This window comes from Colossoma macropomum, unplaced genomic scaffold (assembly GCF_904425465.1).
Source record: "Colossoma macropomum unplaced genomic scaffold, Colossoma_macropomum, whole genome shotgun sequence".
Classification (NCBI taxonomy): Eukaryota; Metazoa; Chordata; class Actinopteri; order Characiformes; family Serrasalmidae; genus Colossoma; species Colossoma macropomum.
This window is the reverse complement of record NW_023494793.1, coordinates 42903063-42925010: the sequence shown is the minus strand read 5'-3', so window position 1 is coordinate 42925010 and position 21948 is coordinate 42903063. Positions and strand designations below refer to the sequence as shown.

The window sequence follows — 21948 nt, the reverse complement described above, 5'->3', positions numbered from 1 at the left end:
ATTTGCGGGCTGCATTTAAATTGAAACTTTGTGGCGTAGCATCAGCTTTAAAGCTGCACACCTTGTCAGATTTATACAATACTAACAAATAAAGGATGCTAATGACTGTTTTTAGCCATGCTAACACACACCGATCAGGCATAACATTCTGACCACCTCCTTGTTTCTACGCTCATTGTCCATTTTATCAGCTCCACTTACTATATAGGTGCACTTTGTAGTTCTACAGTTACAGACTGTAGTCCATCTGTTTCTCTGATACTTTGTTAGCCCCCTTTTACCCTGTTCTTCAGTGGTCAGGACCCCCATGGACCCTCACAGAGCAGGTACTATTGGGGTGGTGGATCCTTCTTAGCACTGCAGTCACACTGACGTGGTGGTGGTGTGTTAGTGTGTGTTGTGCTGGTCTGAGTGGATCAGACACAGCAGTGCTGATGGAGTTTTTAAACACCTCAGTGTCACTGCTGGACTGAGAATAGTCCACCAACCAAAAATATCCAGCCAACAGCGTCCTGTGGGCAGCGTCCTGTGACCACTGATGAAGGACTAGAGGATGACCAACACAAACTGTGCAGCAGCAGATGAGCTATCGTCTCTGACTTTACATCTACAAGGTGGACCGACAAGGTAGGAGTGTCTAATAGAGTGGACAGTGAGTGGACACAGTGTTTAAAAACTCCAGCAGCACTGCTGTGTCTGATCCACTCAGACCAGCGCAACACACACTAACACACCACCACCACGTCAGTGTTACTGCAGGGCTGAGAATGACCCACCACCCAAATAGTACCTGCTCTGTGAGGGTCCATGGGGGTCCTGACCACTGAAGAACAGGGTAAAAGGGGGCTAACAAAGTATCAGAGAAACAGATGGACTACAGTCTGTAACTGTAGAACTACAAAGTGCACCTATATAGTAAGTGGAGCTGATAAAATGGACAATGAGCGTAGAAACAAGGAGGTGGTCAGAATGTTATGCCTGACCGGTTTATGTTAGTCCGTGTTTATAGAAAACAGTGAGTCATACAGTGTTAGAAGCAACATAATCAAGTCTGTTAGGGATATTGAACATCTCCACACACTTTGAGGCAAGTGTGAGATGATTTAGACATGCAGTTAGCACCACGCTAATTGGCGAGGTATAAGGTTCCATTACTTGTTATCTATGTTAGTCTCATAGCTCCAGTGCTAAGACTAAACTTAAGAAACCAACCCTGCTTTGGCTGATAAACAGGGGAAAATGTGTAGAAAGTTGTGAATTTGGTCTTAATTTCACCATCTAATCTCATTGTGTTCCAGAATTACTTCAGGGACACGTGGAATATCTTTGACTTCATCACAGTCCTGGGGAGCATCACTGAAATAGTGGTGGAACTGCAGGTAACCACGGATGTTCTTCTGTGTTTCTGAGAATGATTTAGAGCCTGCGACTCATTTGAAAATAATGAAGGTGTCTCCACACAGTCGATTCCTCAAACCGGCATTGATTCCCTTCTTCCTCTCAGGGATCGATGGGTGTCTGTTTCTTTTATTATCCTGTGGTCAGAACCCATTAACATCAGACATCTGTGCTGTTTTTAATCAGTTCGTAGACCTTTTTTCACCCTTGTTTGAGTGCTAAAATTGATTTGACATGCTGTTGAAATCCAAGAGCTCAATTTCACCCTCACAAACACCAAAGACACAAATGTGCTCCTGCCACAACACAGCTTTCAGGATTCGTGTGCCTTTGTTTTGTTGGTGTGGTTTCACAGCCAACCACAAGTAGAAACCTTTTCATGTTTAGTTGGTGGTGTTCAGAATGTGTAGTGCTTGTTTTAGTGGAAATCTTTCTATACAAGCTGAATAAAGTGATGCAGTTTAGGACTGGGACCTCTTATATATGCACTAAATGTCCAAAAGTTTGTGGACACCCCTTCTTATAAGTGACTTCAGCTGCATTAAGGTGCACCCATTGCTGACACAGAGGTTCAAATGCACAAACAGCTTGTATAGAAAAGCGTTGACAATAGAACAGGACGCTCTGGAGCAGCTGCACGTGAGCCTAAGGTCACCATTCCCAAAGCCAAACAGGGGCTAGAGGGGTATAAAGCCCCTCAGCATTGGGCTGTGGAACTGTGTTCTCTGGAGTGATGGAGCTCCATCCAATACATTTGGGATGAGTTGGAATGATCCAGAACTGACCATCCAACATCAGTACCTGACCTCACAAATGCTCAATCAAATCCTCACCGCAATGTTCGACATCTAGAGTAAAGCCTTCTTAGAAGCATAGAGACAATTCCTGCAGCAAAGGAGGAAAGACTCCTTTTTAATTCTCTAGATACTGGAAGAAACATTGGATGAGCAGGTGTCCATAAACTTTTGGCCATATAGTGTAGTTCATTATCCATAACGACCATTAAATCAATAGGTAGAATTTATCATTTTTTCATTCCTTCTTCATATGAATGAGTGTTCTGTGCCCTGATCTGTGATTTTACATCATTTAAACATACAGCAATGAGTTGTCCTGGGAGATGTGAGTGCACAATTAGTTTTAATTAAACCCCTTAACAGACCAGTGCCCGCCGGCCAGTTTGCACTGAAGTCCCTGTAGTTGTTGAATAATAAGCCTTAGTGTGTAAAAAGCCTGGGATTTTGAGGGGTTAGTCATCATGAGCTATTTTCACACAGAGTCATACAGAATTTTTTTTAAGAATGGGAAAAAAACAGATGCGATTTGAACCCACTGAAAACTTCACATCAAGTCAGATACGCTGCTGTTTTTACACACAGAAACGGGTTCATCTAGTAGTAACGGGACAAAGTTAAAGTTTTTCTTTTAGCCAGTGCAACTCAAAGATGACGACACTGGCTAACAGCCCATTCTGCTAAAAAAAAGGGGTGTGGCAGAGTTTGGGGGTCTGCTTCAGCTCAGAGCCTTGAGCAATAAAAAAGTGAAAAAACCATGAGCAAGCAGGAGCTCTGATGTGAAAGATGGCAGTAGTGTTAATGATATATATTCTCTACATAATAATATATGTTCTCGGATGTTTTTTGTTTGCTTTATTTTCTTGTCAAAACTCAGTGTGAAAAGACCTTAAGGCTTCTTCGCTGCCTAAACTGTCCAAAATATAAAGGATACGCTACATGACCAAAAGACTATGGACGCCTGACCATCACAGCTACATGAGCTTGTTGGACATCCCAGTCCAAAATCATGGGCATTAATATGGAGTTGCCCCCCCTTTGTGGCTGTAACAGCCTCCACTTTTCTGGGAAGCTTTCCACAAGATTTTGGAGATTGTCTGTGGGAATTTGTGCCCAGTTAAAAGAGCATTTGTGAGGTCAGACACTGATGGTGGACGAGAGGGCCTGGTTCGAAATCAACGTTTCAATTCATCCCAAAGGTGTTCAGAGGGGTTGAGGTCAGGGCTCTGTGCAGGCCACTGCAGTTTCTCTACTCGCTTTGTGCACAGGGGTTCAGTCATGCTGGAACTGGAAAAGCTCTTCCCCAAATAATTGTGTAAAATGTCTTTGTGAGCTGTAGCATCAACATCACCCTTCACTGGAACTGAGGGGCCCAAACCCTGTAAAACAGCCCCAGCCCATCATCCCTCCTCCTCCAAACTTTACTGTTGGCACTGCATTCCTGTAGGTAACGTTCTCCTGGCATCCACCAAACCCAGATTCATCCATCAGGCTGCCAGATGTGAATTCATCACTCCAGAGAACACGGTTCCACTGCTCCAGAGTCCAGTGGCGGCGCTCTACACCACTCCAGCTGACGCTTGGCATTGCGCATAGTGATCTTAGGCTTCTTAGCAGCTTCTCGGCCATAAAAACCCATTTCATTAAGTTCCCGACGGACAGTTCTTGAGCTGATCTTGCTTCCAGAGGCAGTTTGGAACCTTGTAGTGAGTAATGCAACAGAGAATAGGAGATTTTTATGCACTTTAGCACCTCTGAGAAGAAGAAGACAGTAAATCATACTTTTCTATGTTTCTATGAAAATGTTCTTTACCTGAAGTATTAATAAGTTTAAAGGAGAATGATCTGAGTTACATCTTGGTCAACGGCAGTGTTAGATGTTTATGTAGAAAGCAGTTTCAGTTGAACAAATCAGACCAAAGTCCTTGTTTGCTTTTAGATGAAATTTTGTGATGTCATCTACCAGAGACTACATAATGACAGGATGATCTGCACATGCGAGTGTTGTGTGGTTGGATAACCATTAGTTTAGGTCATCATATATAATTTTTCTACTGGAAATCACATTGTCACTGTCAGATTGAACGTTTTCATGTTCATTTTCTAAACACAAACTACCCTTTTAGTGGAAATCACTTTTCTTCACATGATGTCCAGCTGTAGATGCACATAAGGAAAATTCTGAATATCCTGGATTGTGTGGTTTCAGGGTGGCCATAACTGGTAATTTCCATCATAGTGCTTTCTTAGTGGAGTGTGCTATTTTAATTGGACTCATATGACGGAGTGTCGTGCCACCATTGTATTAGTTAAATGGAACATATGTAAGCAGTTAGAACGTGTTTAGTTTCATGTGTTTCTCTGTGTTTGTGTTTCATGTGTGCTGTTTGTTTTTTTTCAGTCTGCATCCTTTAACATGAGCTTCCTGAAGCTGTTCCGAGCGGCTCGTCTGATAAAGCTGCTGAGGCAGGGTTACACCATCCGGATCTTACTCTGGACCTTCGTCCAGTCCTTTAAGGTCAGTCTGCATTTTATGTGGCTTTTATTATGACTATGCATTACCATGTTTGACCATGTTTGACTAGAAAGTTTGTGGGTTACTGTGATTTTACCACCAGCGAGGGGTGCTATTAGGCATTAGGTCTAAGGGATGGCCTATAAAATGTTGAACATTTGTTGACCACTGCAAACGTCTTGTGCACACTTTTTCTTCTGGTAATTTTGAGGCGGTTCCTAATACTAAAGCAAGACGCAGGATTAAACACAGTGATAGCTTTGTGAAATAAAGGAACATAATAGTGCATTTCAGAAAAAGTTATTGTTGTCGAATATTGTCTTTTTTAATAGGCCCTTTTTACAAGAAATGGAAATACATAAACAGCACTATTGCCTTACGGACAGTTAATAACCTCAGAAATACTGGGGTTCATATCACTTCGGCTTACCACGGAAAGGTGTGTCATGCAGTTTGTCGTGTTGTCAAGACTGAAATTCAAGGATGTGTCCAGAATTGTTGGAGATCTCCAAATACACAACAATACAGGAGACCAAGCAGAATAAAGGATTAGCCATGTTATCTGATTGAAACAGCTTTCTAACAAGAAACCTTTTGGCAAATGAACACGCACAGATGCCAGCAGTCATGGTCTGTAGATGTTTTCCACAACCACCAGCTCCAGAGAACGAACATCTACTCTCCACCGAACATCTGTCCTCTCAAAGGCCGACAACATTTGAGGTGGAATGAAAACGGCTACACTGAAAGTGGCTGCAGCACCAACTTTAAAGCATGAACTGCTTTCAGTGTAACGTTAGTCAGCTCAAACACATTTTTCCTCTGCTTATCGTCAGCTGAGAAGCCTTTGAAACTGAGATAAGATCTTGAACGCTTTGTTGCTAAATGTTCAACTCAGCCATTGTTTTTGTTGTTATTGTTTTAGCTGAAGTGGCGTAACCCAGCAATGGGTACTCCCAGCAGAAAAACAGTGTTAATGTGAAAAGGGTCTATAAGCCTACAAAACTTTAATTGTAGTGATTAATCTTCTGATTGCCTGAAGCCGTTTGTCCCAATTTCCATTTGTACAAGAGCTGAGCAATAACAGCGTTTTCCCAGTAGCCAAAGCCTATTGCTCTGAGGAACGATGCCATTTTGTCTACTGAATAAACCCTGATGATTTACATTGCGCATTTAAAGCAAGGAAGATATTCAAGTGACTTATTTTTGACTTTTTACTTTGCACTTCTACACCAAAACACTGAACATCAGGATCCTGTGTTAACAGATTGAATAAAAACATTGCCACACAGGCAATATTTTTGCATTCCAACAATAAAGATTATTTCCGTTTGAATTTATTCCCACATTTCAATCACGGTAAGACGTTATTAGCATGTAATGGAGTTTATGTTATGCTTCACCTAGAATTTGAGGCTAGTCAATCAAAGTGTAGCAAGCAAAAAGAATGAATAAAAATCAATGGAATGTCTCTTACTCTCTTCTCTAAACTGCCACTAGGGTCAGGGTCAATCCAACAACATCCATCATAAACTGCTTTGGCCCCATGTGATGAAAAAACTCACAAAAACCTTAATTTCCCAATTTCCCACACAGGCTCTCCCGTACGTGTGTCTCCTCATTGCCATGCTGTTCTTCATCTACGCTATTATTGGGATGCAGGTAAACCCTTCTGTAAACATTTACTGTATTAACCTTATGGAGCTGTTATGGAGATTTTTCTTCTCAATGTTCTTGACTCTCCGAAGGTCTTCGGGAATATAAAGCTAAAAGAAGAAACTCACATTAATCAACACAACAACTTCAAGACCTTCTTTGGTGCCTTGATGTTACTGTTCAGGTAACTTGGCTTTTCTGAATCTCACCCACTCCGTGTTGGCCTGCAGGCGTTTGTGTAGCAATGCTGCTTTTATTACTGCCTTTGCAGTGAATGCACTTTTGAATATTTTCATTTTTGAACATCTATTGTACATTATCATAAATATTTAAGTGTTGTATATGAATAAGAAAAGCTCAAGGCATATTTCACTTTAAGTGAATGGAAAAAATGTGTTCTTGTGGCTTTTATTGATACTGTTATTATCAGGTACTATGAATATTGTAATGCATTATCAATATCATCTTGCACTATTGCATATTATATATTTATACAATCCAGTGTACTTATTTTAGTGAAATTTAATTAAAATACTGCGATGTAGTGGACAAACATCACTGATAAATGAATGAATTTAATTGCAAGCTGCACTAAAATGCTAAAACTAAAACCGGGAATCCAGTCAGGCAACCCTGAACAGGTTGCTGGCTCTGAGGCAGTGAGCGACAGCGTCTTCAACCATCTGAAAACTGCTTTATACCGGAGCACATGCTGAACTCTTTGGCTTTAACGGCCAATAATTTTCCTACAGCACTAGACATCTAGCTAGCCGGCCCATCCTCAGTTACTCTCAGTAATAAACTGGTTTGTGTTGATAAGCAAACATTTTTTCCCCAAAGAAAAAGTGGTAAGTGTGACATTATATGAGTGGCTTTAATATTTAGAATATTTTAATAATCAACTTTATCGAATATTATTGAATAGTAGTTGCAGCTGTAATCCACTGTTGTCCAGCCTTTGTGTGTATTTATTGTGTGGATTTGTGTGTGTAGGAGTGCGACGGGTGAGTCGTGGCAGGAAATCATGCTGTCATGTTTAGGGGGGCAGGGCTGCGAGACTGACCCCTCTCTGATCCCCACAGCCGAGCCTGAGGGGGGCTGTGGCACCGACTTCGCCTATTTCTATTTCGTCTCCTTCATCTTCTTCAGCTCTTTTCTGGTGAGAGACGTAAACACACTTGTCAGTTTTGGGCAGTAGCATCATTACAAGTAGCAAAGCTCTGTTTAGCTGCGTTTCCGAATAGAGTGCTGGTAACGTCACTGTTTCCCAAATCAAGTAGCTTTTCAGTAGTGAAGCTGTTTTATCAGTCAGGTGATACTGACAAACGTTACATCATTCAATTTCCCTAAAACTATAAACAATAAGCAGTGTCTGTAAATTGTTGTAATCCCATTACAGTTACTGGCTTAATGAGAATTAAGTCACTTGTGTTACTCATATGTCGGTAAGTAAGGATGGGCAATATGATAACATTTATGATTATTGTGATAAATCACGTTTGTTGCTAGTACTTAAAGAACATTGACCAACTGCAATACAATTACAATTACTTTGCATTTAATTCCAAAAATACATCATTAATCTGGGTGACTGTGATTTTGTACAGTACACCAATCAGGCATAACATTCTGACCACCTCCTTGTTTCTCCGCTCATTGTCCATTTTATCAGCTCCACTTACTATATAGGTGCACTTTGTAGTTCTACAGTTACAGACTGTAGTCCATCTGTTTCTCTGATACTTTGTTAGCCCCCTTTTACCCTGTTCTTCAGTGGTCAGGACCCCCATGGACCCTCACAGAGCAGGTACTATTTGGGTGGTGGATCATTCTCAGCACTGCAGTAACACTGACATGGTGGTGGTGTGTTAGTGTGTGTTGTGCTGGTATGAGTGGATCAGACACAGCAGTGCTGCTGGAGTTTTTAAACACTGTGTCCACTCACTGTCCACTCTATTAGATACTCCTACCTTGTCGGTCCACCTTGTAGATGTAAAGTCAGAGACGAGAGCTCATCTGCTGCTGCACAGTTTGTGTTGGTCATCCTCTAGTCCTTCATCAGTGGTCACAGGATGCTGCCCACAGGGCACTGTTGGCTGGATATTTTTGGATGGTGGACTATTCTCAGTCCAGCAGTGACACTGAGGTGTTTAAAAGCTCCAGCAGCACTGCTGTGTCTGATCCACTCAGACCAGCACAACACACACCACCATGTCAGTGTGACTGCAGTGCCCAAATAGTACCTGCTCTGTTAGGGTCCATGGCGGACAAAGCTGCACCTGTCTTCATTTGCCCATGAGTTCTTACTAGATAACCTGCTAATTTGACACAAAGTGTCGGTAGACTGTCCTTAATTAGCGCCTCTCATAGTAAACACCTATGTTGTCACAAAGCAGCTTTGTGAAAATCCAGCTGCAAGCTCCGACGAGCGTCGCCAACGGCAGCTGTTGCAAGAAGAACTTGCTAAGGTCAAGACGAAGAAACCTTGAGAGGAACCAAGACTCAAAAGGGGAAGCCATCCTCCTCTGGACCACACTGGATAGCAAAGCAATAACACAAGAGCAAAATAAATAGAGGATAAGATTTTACACTTAATATCCAATATTGAATATAGAGAAAAAAACAGCCAACAATACTTGGACAGAAGTATTTAATCAATTATAACCGATGACTTAGAGGCCTATCAGTGAGAAATAGATTCATCAAAAATCAGTCAATGTTACTAGTGAAAACCAGTAACTGCTTTTAGGAGTGAAAGTGAGAGTTAAATCCATGAAGATCAATGTTTACTGTGACTGTATTGTGAGGCAGGTGAAACAATGAGTGCGTATACATGAACTCAATAATCCTATCACAATCGGATTTCTGCAGTTATCTGATTATTCAGATGGTCATGTAAACACAATACTCCGATTTAGAAATCCGATTAGGAAATCCGATAAAGATGCTGGATTTTAACGCCGTAATCAGATTTCTCAGTGCATGTGAACTCTTATTCTGATTTCTTTCGGATTTCTCAGTCTGCGCATCCGCAAGATCAGACGGTCGGATGTCGTGAGATGCAGCAAAACACTTTTGGAGCGGCGCTGAAACCAAACACGAAATAAAGGATTTGAAATATTCTTCATCATCTAGCTGATTTATGTTCATATTTTCAGGTAAAGTGGCGCAACGTTTGAAAAAAAAAGCTGCGGCATAAAATTCGAGTTTTGTTACGTTTACGTCACGTCTTCCTCTGTGAGTCTACTGGCTGGTTGCAAAGCAGAAATCTGATTACTCTCTGACTCATGTAGACCCAGAGTTTCCCATTATCTGATTACTTAAGTGCATGTTGATCGAATTACTGACAAAATCTGATTTTCTGCGGTTATCGGATTATTGGTATTTTTTGGTATTTGTATACGCACTCAATGTCTGTGATTAAATAGTTTGAGTCTGTGCCGTCACCTGTATCTCAGGAGGGTGAGGCTTTCAGTAAATCTGCTGCCTAAGCGCAGCTAAGTTGCATTTCTCTGAACAGGAGCTTTCATGTAGCTGAGCAACATTCTTACAGAGTAACTGACTGGTAACTTAGCTTACTCTGTTGTTTAAGCAACTTGGCTAAGACTGCGCATTGCACATTCACAACTGTGCCTATACACACAGGTCAGTCTCATTGTTCCCTTCTACTGTACATGTTCTCCTCTCTCTCCAGATGCTGAACCTGTTTGTTGCTGTTATAATGGATAATTTTGAGTACCTGACGCGTGACTCCTCCATTCTGGGTCCCCATCATCTGGATGAATTTGTGCGGATGTGGGGGCAGTATGATCGAGCTGCCTGGTGAGATGTGGGTCTGGACCATGTTGGCACATTCATGTTAAAATACACACCTCACAGTTTTAACACACTGAATTCAACTGGGAAACATCACCTTTCTGGGGGTGACGCACTGTTTTGAGCTTTGTGTTTTTCTTTTGCTAAAAAAGTACATAAATTCCATTGATGAGCAAACATTTTTGGCCCAGTAACTAATGAACATTGTTTTTTTTAAGCTGCTGGTTTTTATTACAATTAATATAAATGCTAAATAAGACCTCTTGAATCCACCCACTTGACTGAATGTGCTCCTCTGCAGTGAACAAATGAATGAAAGTTCCATGGCTGCAACCACACACAGTAATTAAACCCTGTGTGATAGGAAGACTTTACATTTGTTCCACCTGAAGTAGTCGTAAATATACTTTTTATGTCTTAAATGACTGAAGGAACAACATTTCTGTAGGTACTGGTGCAAAGGTCAGTTTGCGTTTGTTGTTTTTTGTTAGTTAGCTCCTATTTCTCCATCAAAAGTTCTTTTCACATAAGTTCTTTTTGTAGTTTATCTTCTTGCTATAGGTCAAGTTTTGACTTAACTAGTTTGTTATTTTGATTGTTATTTCGTTTTGTGTACCAGCTCTGCACATATTGTTGTAAAAAAGTGAGAAATTGGTAAAGAGTCTGTATAAAGAGAGACATAAGAGCAAGAAAGCATTTGAAAATTCACCGGTGCAGTACACTGGTGTCAGAAGTGGGATTGATTGGGAATTGACATTTTGGTGAAGGTAAAAAGCACTTGCATCATCTGGAACAAGAAATAGTGGCACTCCGGAAAAAAATGGGCTGTTTGAAGGGGCATGCCACTGCATAGTCTTCGAAAAAGAAAACTCTATTAGACATGGAGCTGCCCTGAGAACCTCCTAGTATGCATAAATATCCTGTGAACGGAGCAGTTTTTCTTGACACCCCTGAGGCGCCGACAGGCTAGATACCCCTGCCAGCTTTTTCTGGACCAGCTGTGTATAGACATGTTAAAATGGCCCATTATAGTAACTCTACATCAGCTGTACCTCGCTCAGATTCAGAAGGTTGCCTGGCAAAAATAGCAGAGCCGAGAAGAGATGGCACTTACAACAGTGGTTTGGATGCAGGAAGTCTAGATCTACACATCGGCAGAGAAATGAGGAGGGCAGGGGGTTTTTGCAGTAAATGTCTTTTTTTGCTTGCTGCCTCCCTTGTGGCTTAGATTCATCTGGCAGCACCGAGGCAGACAAGATAGAGAATGTGCTGGGAGTGACATACAGTGAGGACCCACGTCGTATCTTGGCCAGCTTGAAAACACCCAGGGCCTTTACCTTACCTTTTGGATCTTGATAGTGGAGTATCATCCTCTGTCAGATATTAGATTGGCAATCTCCATTCTTCAGCCAACAGAAGTTTTGGCTAATGGAAATTCAAAATGCCTGGTCAAGATAGGAGCGGGAGGAGTGAGCTTACCTTCAATGAATGAATGCTCAGTCAAGCTTAGCCACTGAGGGCAAAGAACTCAGCACAAGGCCAACTCTGCACAAGGGCCACAGCAACAAACAATATCAGGAGGAGAAGCTGCTTCCACCTTAAACTCAGCCAGGAGCAGGGCATCCTCACCAGAACCCTGTGATGGATCAGTTTTGCCTACAGAGCAAGACAGGATTTACTCTGAACAGCATTTGACAACTCTCATTAATGACTTTGTCACATTTGATGTCAGCGATGAAGAATTTGGCTGCCCCTTTGTCTTCCATTGGCCAGGAGGGAAACTGTGGAGCAAAAGAGAAAGAATATGGTTGCCACTGAGGTGATTGAGCCATCAGAGAGTCTTTAGGCCACACCTGTTGTTCAGTAAAAAAGATGGAAGTTAGCACTTCTGCATTCACTACAAGAACTTTAGCTAAAGAAAAACCTCATAAGAGGTTTTGCTGCTTTGATCTCTGCAGTGCATACTTGCAGGTAGAGGTTTCTCCAGGAGCCTAGCCAAAATGGCTTTGACCTCAGGACATTCCCCCCAAAATAAATGCATGGTATCTGGTGATCTTATGGTCAACTCACCTACCCGATCTCACTAGAACCTGGGTGAAGTGTTAACAGCAATCTATTGTACATGCCTGATGCAGTGTGAGATCATCTTCCTGAGCCTCTCTGTGGGACGTGAGCCTAAGCCTCTCTGTGAGACATGACCTAGCCAAAGTTGAGGCACTCAAGAATCAGCCAAGGTGAAGAGCTTTAGGGGTCTGGAGTCCTATTACCAGAATTTCATAAAGACCTGCTCAAGTGCTGTCAGACTCCTCAGCATGGAGTGAATAGTGAATGAATGGGCACGACCCTGTGACAGGCACTCGTCACAGCTCCAGTCCTTACCTACCCAGGCCCTCACTAATCATTCATCATTGACGTTATTGCCCACCTGAGTAGGTAATTTTATGTTAAGACTGCTCATCTGGGGAATAGGTGGTGGCTTACGTCAGCAAATCACTGGAGAGCAACTACAATGTCACTCTGCATGAGCTACTAATACGTATGAGGGCTCTTCACCTCGTCTCCTTGGCACACAGTTCCTCTAGAGGACACACCATGCTTCCTACACCTGGTTGCTTCACCACATGACCCCAGGCTTATGCGATGTCAGACCAGAGTATCACCGCTGTAGCCAAGAAGTTTCAGGTAGAGATATTTTTTCAGGACAAGATGTCCTAGAGCAGGGGTGCTCAATCCTGGTCCTGGAGATCTACCACCCTGGAGAGTTCAGATCCAACATACCTGGCTCATATAGTAAGATGCCCCTGAAGGTCTTGATTACCTGGATCAAGTGTGTTATATTAGGGTTGGAGCTAAACTCTACAGGGTGATAGATCTCCAGGCCCAGGATTGGGCATCCCTGTCTTAGAGGCACTCCATCATGACCATGCAAGATTTTGAAGGCAAGGTTTTCCAGGTGGACTTAAGGCTGGGGTTATAGAAGACAAGAATGTTTCCCTAACAGTGGCAGGCTGGTATAAAGGTTTAAACAGAATAATTGGGATCAGCACCTCCCCAGGTGCTATGGGTCCCCCTGTGTCTAACACCAACCTTTTTGTTAGCGATGGCCGCTGTTGTAACAGCTTATGAGGGGGTGAGGTTAAGCCAGGGGGAAACTTCTGAGCATTTTTTAGTTTTTTGTATTGTTTTCTTTTATTTTACCTCCAGCTATTCTATTTGAATACAGTTTTCTGTGTTATATTGTTCATGCAATAAGTAGGTTAGTAGCTACTTAGTAGCTGAAGTGCTACACTATTCTTTGTTTATGTTGTGATAGTTATCATTAGCGAAATAATACTGTTTAAGGTGATCAGCAGCTACAGGTCTCTTCTCCATGTTCATAGTCACTGAAGGCCTGCTCATCTGATTGGTTGATGAAGGAAGTGGAATGTGTCTCGCTCCACTTACTCCATCCTGCCTGCCTGTGTGGTTAAACGTTTTAACCAACAGCACTGAACATGTCTCTCCCATTGAAAACGTTTAGAAAAAGGGTGGTCAGCAACGATCATACAGTGTGAACCACACCTTAGCCATTACAACTGACATACAACTTCTGCTATGCTATTGTGTTGGTCTGAATATCAATATATTGGTTGTGGGACAATATATAACTTCATCATAGGACATGATTACAGCACAGGACTTGACTGCTATTATCTACCAGTTGCCAAGAAGTCGTAGCTTAGTTAACTGAATTAAAGAGCACTTTGTAGCTAGTTTGCATCACTGACTAGCATTAGTTTAGCACTGCCGCTAGGCTAATAATAATCTTCATGACTGTGTAGATGCAGCCTTCCCCATTCCTTACAGCAGATTCTACAGGGAGATTCACTCGAAAGAGGCCCCGGATATTCTGTTGTAACTCCCGTTAGGATGAAGCAATCTGAACCAAAAAAATATGCTACATACCTTGACGTATGTTTAATCGATTGCATCACATGCGATACTGGAAGTGATCTCTGTTTTCTGCCAGACACATGAAGGGGTACGGGGGGGTATGTACCCGCAAGTTGCAAACGGATGTTAAACATTGTGACAGCTGTCCCGGGCCTACCTCATCGAAGCTCCATATACTGAGGAGCACATTGTACGTTGTTTCGTTCAGATTGCTTCATCTTAGAGAGAGTTATTACAGAATATTCGGGGCCTCTTTCAAGCGAATCTCCCTGTATAAATAGCTAAACATGCATCCACAACATTCTTCAACAGATGAATGCTTCCAGTTTTCCAGACGAAAGACTGGTCGTTTTTTAGATTAACTGATTTATTTATAATTAATCCTCAGATTAACTGATTGCTGAAGTTATAATTGAAGGAATGAGTGATCGAATGAATTGACAAATCCCTCCATCGCACAGTCTGTTCAGTGATGTCCGGGTTGTGCCTCTGTGACAGCTAACAGCCTGTGTTTCCTCTTCTAGTGGAAGGATACACTATAAGGAGATGTACAAAGTAGTGCGCACTATATCGCCCCCTCTGGGCTTTGGGAAGAATTGCCCCTACAGGGTGGCATGCAAGGTTTGGCTCCCCCACAGTTTACCCCACAACTTATTTCCCGTCCTCTTTTCATTCTTTCCGATTTCTGTTGGAAAACCCCCTCCCCACGCACTACCCGCCCACCCACACCCCCCACCCTGCTCGGACCTCCGGCCAAAGACAAAGTCAAAGCCTCCAGGCGCACAGAGCATGTCCTATTGGCCTTGGTCTTCAGGAGCGAGGGAACCGGGGCAGTTACTGAGTCTGTGGATCTGAGGTTTATGTCATGCATGGCTGTAGAAGAGCTCCCTGCGTGGTTAAACACTTTAACCACAGTGTCGTTTATGTTTTCTCTGGTGGTACGATTTCAAACCTCTACATAAACCCCAGATCCTAGAAGCTGCCTCCTGATCTCTTTGGCCGTCCTAACGATTTCTCTCCTCTGATGTTTCTATGCTGAAGGAGCATAGAAAGAGCTTAAGCTGGGTTTTCCTCTGTTACATCCTTTCCTTTTCAGTCTGTTTTTCCTTGTGACCTGAGACACATGAAATGACGTGCCCTCTTCCTTTTCCCTTTTGTCTTTGTTTTCTTGCTTCTCTCCATATTGTTCCTTTCCTTTCCTCGTGGAAATGCTTCCTCCTGTTGCTCCTCCCCCTCCTTCATCACATTGCCCTCGGTGATGCCCCCCACCCAGTGGCCGTATTCACTACACTGATATGTACGAGATGCTGACCTACATGTCTCCGCCGCTTGGCCTGGGCAAGAAATGCCCCTCCAAAGTGGCTTATAAGGTAGTCTGAAGCGTGATATGTGACTCAGTCGCACCAAAGGCCTGTCCTTGGCTCAGTTTACAGCAGGTGCGCACTTTCCAGTTTAATAGCATTACACTAGCAAGGCTGCACTTATTATGGATTACAGTCCTGATCCAGAGTGCACTGACACCTGCTGTAAAATGAGACCAAACGCTCAAGAAATTCTTTTATTGTGTTAACGTGGTGGTTGTTCATCATCTCAGTTACACAGTATTTAATCTGGGCATATTTCTGTGTTCATTTTTGGAATGTTTGTTAGCAGCTTGTACTTGCGTATGATGCTAGGACCTGTTCCCTCAGCTTAAAAACAGCTAACATTAATTTTAGATCATATTACAGCTTGTGGGAGGTAGATTCAGTGATGTCGATCCTCACCATCATCTCTCCGTCATCCTTCTGCATCCTGCTGTCTGCTACGCTGTTCAGCTGCGGTCACACCTTACGTTGGTCGAAATTGTACTTAAGTAAAAGTGGAAGTAGGGAAGAACGGGGCACAACCTATCACATTTTGGTTTTTGTTAGATAACTTTAAAAATATTTAAGCTGAAATAATCATAGTTTTATGCAAGCAACATAAACATCTCTGCCACAAATGTACATGTAAACTTTGTTTCTAGCTCCTACTATTCAGTACATTTCCACCCAAAATGAGGGGAAGTGCAGTGTTACACTTTAGCCCATGGGCGGGTTCACTTTAACAGACAGAGGGTCAGTTTTACACCTGCTAGAAAGGTCTAATCAATCAGTGTAAAGAAAGTTAATTCAATATAATTCGATGTTGTAAGAAATTTTCCAACCAAATTGCATTATATATTATCATCTATTAGACACTCAGCTCAATTGATAGATACACACACACATCAGAATATATGAACACTGACATGAATCTGTGTGTCAAACAATGACAGATTTATTTTGTCCAGTGAAGGACAGCAAATAAAAACATCACACATCAGTAAAATATGGAACACTGTTTCTGAATAACTACAGCTTTACCAACTATTAATGTCAATTTCATTCAAATATTTATTTAAAACTATTAAAATACTTATATGTGAAAAACACTAATAAAGTAGAAGAAAATCTGTTTTCAGAAGTTTCTCTTTTTCATCTTAAAATCTGTGTAAACATGGAACAAAAAGACAAACTTTACTTTATTAGTCTTTGTTTATTAAAGGTGTCTGAGCTGTAACGTTGTATAAGAACTAACCCTGCAGTGCGGAGGCTGGACTTAAGCCCAGCTACACTTACTGTGAGCTTCTCAGCTGCTTCTAAATGGTGCTGTGTTGTAGGAAACAAGATGGAGATCAAAATAATATTAGGTTGGATTTTGTGATTCACACAAACAGCTCAGTAACCGAAAAACTTATATTGAAAAAAATGACTTACATGCCCTGAAAACACTCTTTGGCTCAGATCTCTTTGAAACGCTGACCAATCTCTCTGAATTTTGGTGGGAGACGGCAACTAGGAACTGCGGTAATGTGGCCAGAAGCTCACACTGCTTGACCTTCTTTAACAACGATAAAAGTCAGTGTTAATTTGTGCCCCTCATTAGGTTGTTGCCCACGTTTGCCTACTTTTTACCCCGCCCTCTCGTTTTCTATTGGCTCACACTTCCAACGCTTAAGAATTTGTGGGGTTTAAAGTTCACTAGTGAAAATTAACTCTAAGCAAGTCTCTCTTTTTTGTTCCTACATCCTTTCCTTTAAAATAAATTGGCTTTTTCACCATTGCAAGTTTAATATTTGTGACTGACCGCAGCTTTGAAGTGACATGTTCAAATACGGTGGCCTGCTTTATTTGGACATGTCCACCTTTGCAGTGCTCTCATGGTGTCTAGTGCAGCCTTACAGATAAAGTCCCCCTGCTGTACGTCTTCTGTGAGCATGAGTGTATGCTTCTGTCGCCGTGGTGACCTGCTGTTCTCTGTCTCCGTGGTGACCTGCTGTTCTCTGTCTCCTTGGTGACCTGCTTTTCTCTGTCTCCGTGGTGATGTGCCTGTACTTAGAGGCTGATTCTGATGAACATGCCGGTGGATGAAGAGATGACGGTGCACTTCACCTCCACCCTCATGGCCCTGATCCGCACGGCGCTGGAGATCAAAATCGCTCGAGGTTAGAAATCTTTCTGTCATGCTCTTTTTATGGTGAGAGTTTGTTTGGTAAGATTAAGGAGTTTTAAACCTGCATGGAAAAACAAGTGTCATCAGCCCTATCATCAGATGGAGTGTCATCCTTGACGATGCCACAGCTATAAGATAAGATAATCCTTTACAGGGGAAATTTACAGTGCTTAAGCAGCAAAGGGATAGCAAGGCACTCAAGAGTAGCAAGAAGAGAATAAAAAAACAAGGTATTACAGTTTGTTACTTATTACCATATATACAATATATACAAAAATAAAAAATAACCTGAAGATAAAAAATATTAAATCTATCCTTAACAAAAATGAACAATATGAAAATTAAAAAAAAAGCAAATTAATCTTTACGACTATAAGGATATTTACAAGTATTGCACATGGAATATTGCACAAGAAGTATTGCTCATCAGGTATGATTATATTTTATGTGGGTATGGCGATGAATTCTCAGTTTCATGGTCCGTGGCCAGGGGTCAAAGAGAACATAATTGACATAAATGACCTAAAGATTTGCTAAATTCCCATTCTCCTTAGTTATAGTTGCTACGTTCACCAAATTTCCAGTTCCTAGAAGCGTCTGTGACACCTATTCTAACACACTGAAATGTTCAGTAGTACAAAGGAAGACTGCAAAGCTCACAGAGGAGAACACCTGAAACATTTTCATTCAAAAACAAACTGGCTTTACGAGATGTTCAGTGCACACATTGATGTTTGAGAACTGACAAAAAATGCATGTAAGTGACGTCAAACTGGAAGGTTCTCACCTTCTAATGAGAAGGTTTTCACAAAGGAAACTAATGCTAAAGCTAACGCTATAGCAAGTAAGAGCACCGATAGATACTGAGGAGAACTCGTCGTTTTGTACACAAGATCTGTACGCAAACTTTAACAAAACAGTATAAAGGGTGGCATGTTTAGTGCATGAATATTCATCTCAGAGAAAGCTTGTACTAGCCTTCATCCTCCCAGCTTGGTAGCTGTAACATGACGGCGCCAGCCAGACGCTCACCGTAAAAACAAGAAATGAGGCTTTAGCTGTAAAGGGTTTGACAAGATTCGTAGTCAGTGAACAGGCATGGGTCAAATCCAAAAGAGTAAAAAGACAAAAAAAAGGACAAACATAACGAAGGCGACCGGATTCAAAAGGGCAAAGACAGAATGGCAAAGTCCGAAAATCCAGCAAAAGAGTCAAACACATGAAAATGGTAAGCAGTGGCAAACAGGAAATGCTCTGCAATGAGAAGGAATAGTCAAGTCAAAATTTATTTATATTGCACTTTTTACAACAGGTGTTGTCACAAATCGGCTTTACAGAAAAATCCAGGCCCGAGCCCCCATGAGCGTCGCCAGTGGCGACAGTGGCAAGGAAAACCTCCCTAAGAGCAAGAGGAGGAAACCTTGAGAGGAACCAAGACTCAAAAGGGGAACCCATCCTCCTCTGACTGACACGGGATAGCAAACAGCGTTAGTATAAAATATTAGAATACAAAACAGGAAAAACAGGCGGAGCAACTGTTAATTAGATAGTTTGAGTTCATGCAGCAGCAGCAGCAGCAGGGTCAGTTCATGAGGGTGAGGTTTGCAAAACGTTGTACAGCATGAAGCACAATCGTGGTCAAAACGGTCCAGAAGGCCGGCGAGCAGTGGCACCCGATCAAGGCAGAAGAGGCAACAGCATCAGATAAACAGGATGGGCAGCTGTTCAACTCGGCAAAGAAAGGAAACACAGAGAGAGTCAGTTCTGTAAAGAGTGACTGATCACAGATTACAGTGTTAACAGAGCAGCAGGGACTCTGGCAGGTCTAGATATTACAGCCCTTTGCTAAAAGGGAGAAACCAGAAAGGTAACAGAGTCATGAGGCTCCCTGAGATGTCGGCGCCCCTCCACTCCACCGTCAACAAACCTGAGTGAGTGAGTGAGCAGCGGGACGACGGCACCAACACTCCCAGTTTACCATAATACTCTATGACCATGAACCCCCAGATCTGCACCTTTTATCTAACAGGAAACACTAATTACCAAAGGCTCCACTAAACAAGTGGGTTTTTAGCCTAGACTCAGGCTGAGGCTGTGTCTGAGTCCTGAACAGCTAACCTTATCTAAAGCCCAGGCTGATAAACTAAACTAGACTGGCCATATGACACATAGAACAGGTGCAAAACATCAGTATTCTGGTGATTGTGAGCAGTGATTGGAGGATTGAGGAAGCTTATATGTCACGTTTATATGTCACGTGATCTCCCACGGGATTCTGGGAAGTGGAGTCCATGTGTGAGTCGGAGCCAGAGGGATGCCTGACAGTAGCACTGTGTGATAGAGGGAAACTAAGCTTACTGGTGGGAACTGGAAAAGACTGCAAAAAACAAAATCTAACTGGTCTGACTGACTCAGTGTGTAAATGAGCATGTGTAGAAGTGAAATGCTCTGTGATTCCACATTTATCCATGACTTATTAGGGAAATTACACTTTGCCTTAATTTTTGTAGTGGTGCTGTTTTGTACATTCCTGAACTGCATTCTGAACTGTATGTGTACGTGATGCAGGCGGTGAGGACAGGGGTGAGATGGACATTGAACTTCAGAAGGAAATCAGTGTCATCTGGCCTCACCTCTCCCAAAAAGCACTGGACCTGCTTGTGCCCATTCACAAAGGTGAGAGGTCAGAAACCTGAACATGCGTCGCCTGAGGAGCAGGTTTCAGTAATGGGACTTTATTCTTGCAGTGACCAACAAAATTTGTTTTTATTCTGCATGTGGTTCCTTGTAGTTACTGTTTTAAAATCTTTAATATCAGAGTGGTTCACACGAAACATAAGAGACCAGGGTATGAATCCCCATTCAGGTAGGAACGCCAGTAAAAGCACTCATTCTCCACTGAGCGTCTGCCAAGTCTGTAAATGTAATGTTTACCAATATTATAACTATTCAGTATGCATCTGTTCCTGTTCACTGGTGAAAAAAACAAAAAAAAACAAAAAACGTTTATGACTATATGTGAAAAGGAAAAAAAATGTATATAAGATAAAATGCAGGTCTTTTAAGAGGAGGAATAAAACAGAAGGGTTGTTTGTGTCTCTCCTGCAGCCAGTGATATGACTATAGGGAAAATCTATGCAGCCATGATGATCATGGACTACTACAAACAGAGCAAAGCCAAGAAGCTCCGGCAGCAGCTGGAGGAGCAGGTGGGGCTACATATATAACACACACACACACACACAAATATACATATACATACACACAAACACACAGTGTAAGTGTTAGTGTTACATCAGTATTATCGGTGTTGTATTAGTGTAACATCAGTATTATCAGTGTTGTATTGGTGTTACATCAGTGTTGTATTAGTGTAAAATCAGTATTATCAGTGCTGTATTAGTGTTGCATCAGTATTATCAGTGTTGTGTTAGTGTTACATTAGTATTATCAGTGTTGTGTTAGTGTTACATCAGTATTATCGGTGTTGTATTAGTGTTACATCAGTATTATCGGTGTTGTATTAGTGTTACATCAGTATTATCGGTGTTGTATTAGTGTTACATCAGTATTATCGGTGTTTTATTAGTGTTACATCAGTATTATCAGTGTTGTATTGGTGTTACATCAGTATTATCGGTGTTGTATTAGTGTTACATCAGTATTATCGGTGTTGTGTTAGTGTTACATCAGTATTATTAGTGTTGTATTAGTGTTACATCAGTATTATCGGTGTTGTATTAGTGTTACATCAGTATTATCAGTGTTGTATTAGTGTTACATCAGTATTATCGGTGTTGTATTAGAGTTACATCAGTATTGTCGGTGTTGTGTTAGTGTTACATCAGTATTATCAGTGTTGTGTTAGTGTTACATCAGTATTATCGGTGTTGTATTAGTGTTACATCAGTATTATCAGTGTTGTATTAGTGTTACATCAGTATTGTCGGTGTTGTGTTAGTGTTACATCAGTATTATCGGTGTTGTATTAGAGTTACATCAGTATTGTCGGTGTTGTATTAGTGTTACATCAGTATTATCAGTGTTGTGTTAGTGTTACATCAGTATTATCGGTGTTGTATTAGTGTTACATCAGTATTATCGGTGTTGTATTAGTGTTACATCAGTATTATCAGTGTTGTATTAGTGTTACATCAGTATTGTCGGTGTTGTGTTAGTGTTACATCAGTATTATCGGTGTTGTATTAGAGTTACATCAGTATTGTCGGTGTTGTATTAGTGTTACATCAGTATTATCAGTGTTGTGTTAGTGTTACATCAGTATTATCGGTGTTGTATTAGTGTTACATCAGTATTATC

At 41.7% G+C, this 21948-nt stretch overlaps 1 protein-coding gene across 1 annotated transcript in view; it reads left to right on the top strand.

The window, feature by feature from the left end:
- Positions 1-21948, top strand: part of LOC118814116 (voltage-dependent R-type calcium channel subunit alpha-1E) — a 162726-nt gene that overhangs the window by 127467 nt on the left and 13311 nt on the right. The window contains exons 32-41 of the mRNA XM_036579777.1: positions 1299-1379; positions 4594-4710; positions 6304-6369; positions 6456-6547; positions 7357-7522; positions 10058-10185; positions 15386-15482; positions 17515-17620; positions 20197-20304; positions 20737-20837. Of these exons, the coding sequence (XP_036435670.1) occupies positions 1299-1379; positions 4594-4710; positions 6304-6369; positions 6456-6547; positions 7357-7522; positions 10058-10185; positions 15386-15482; positions 17515-17620; positions 20197-20304; positions 20737-20837 (1062 nt within the window). The remainder of the gene's footprint in view (positions 1-1298; positions 1380-4593; positions 4711-6303; positions 6370-6455; positions 6548-7356; positions 7523-10057; positions 10186-15385; positions 15483-17514; positions 17621-20196; positions 20305-20736; positions 20838-21948) is intronic.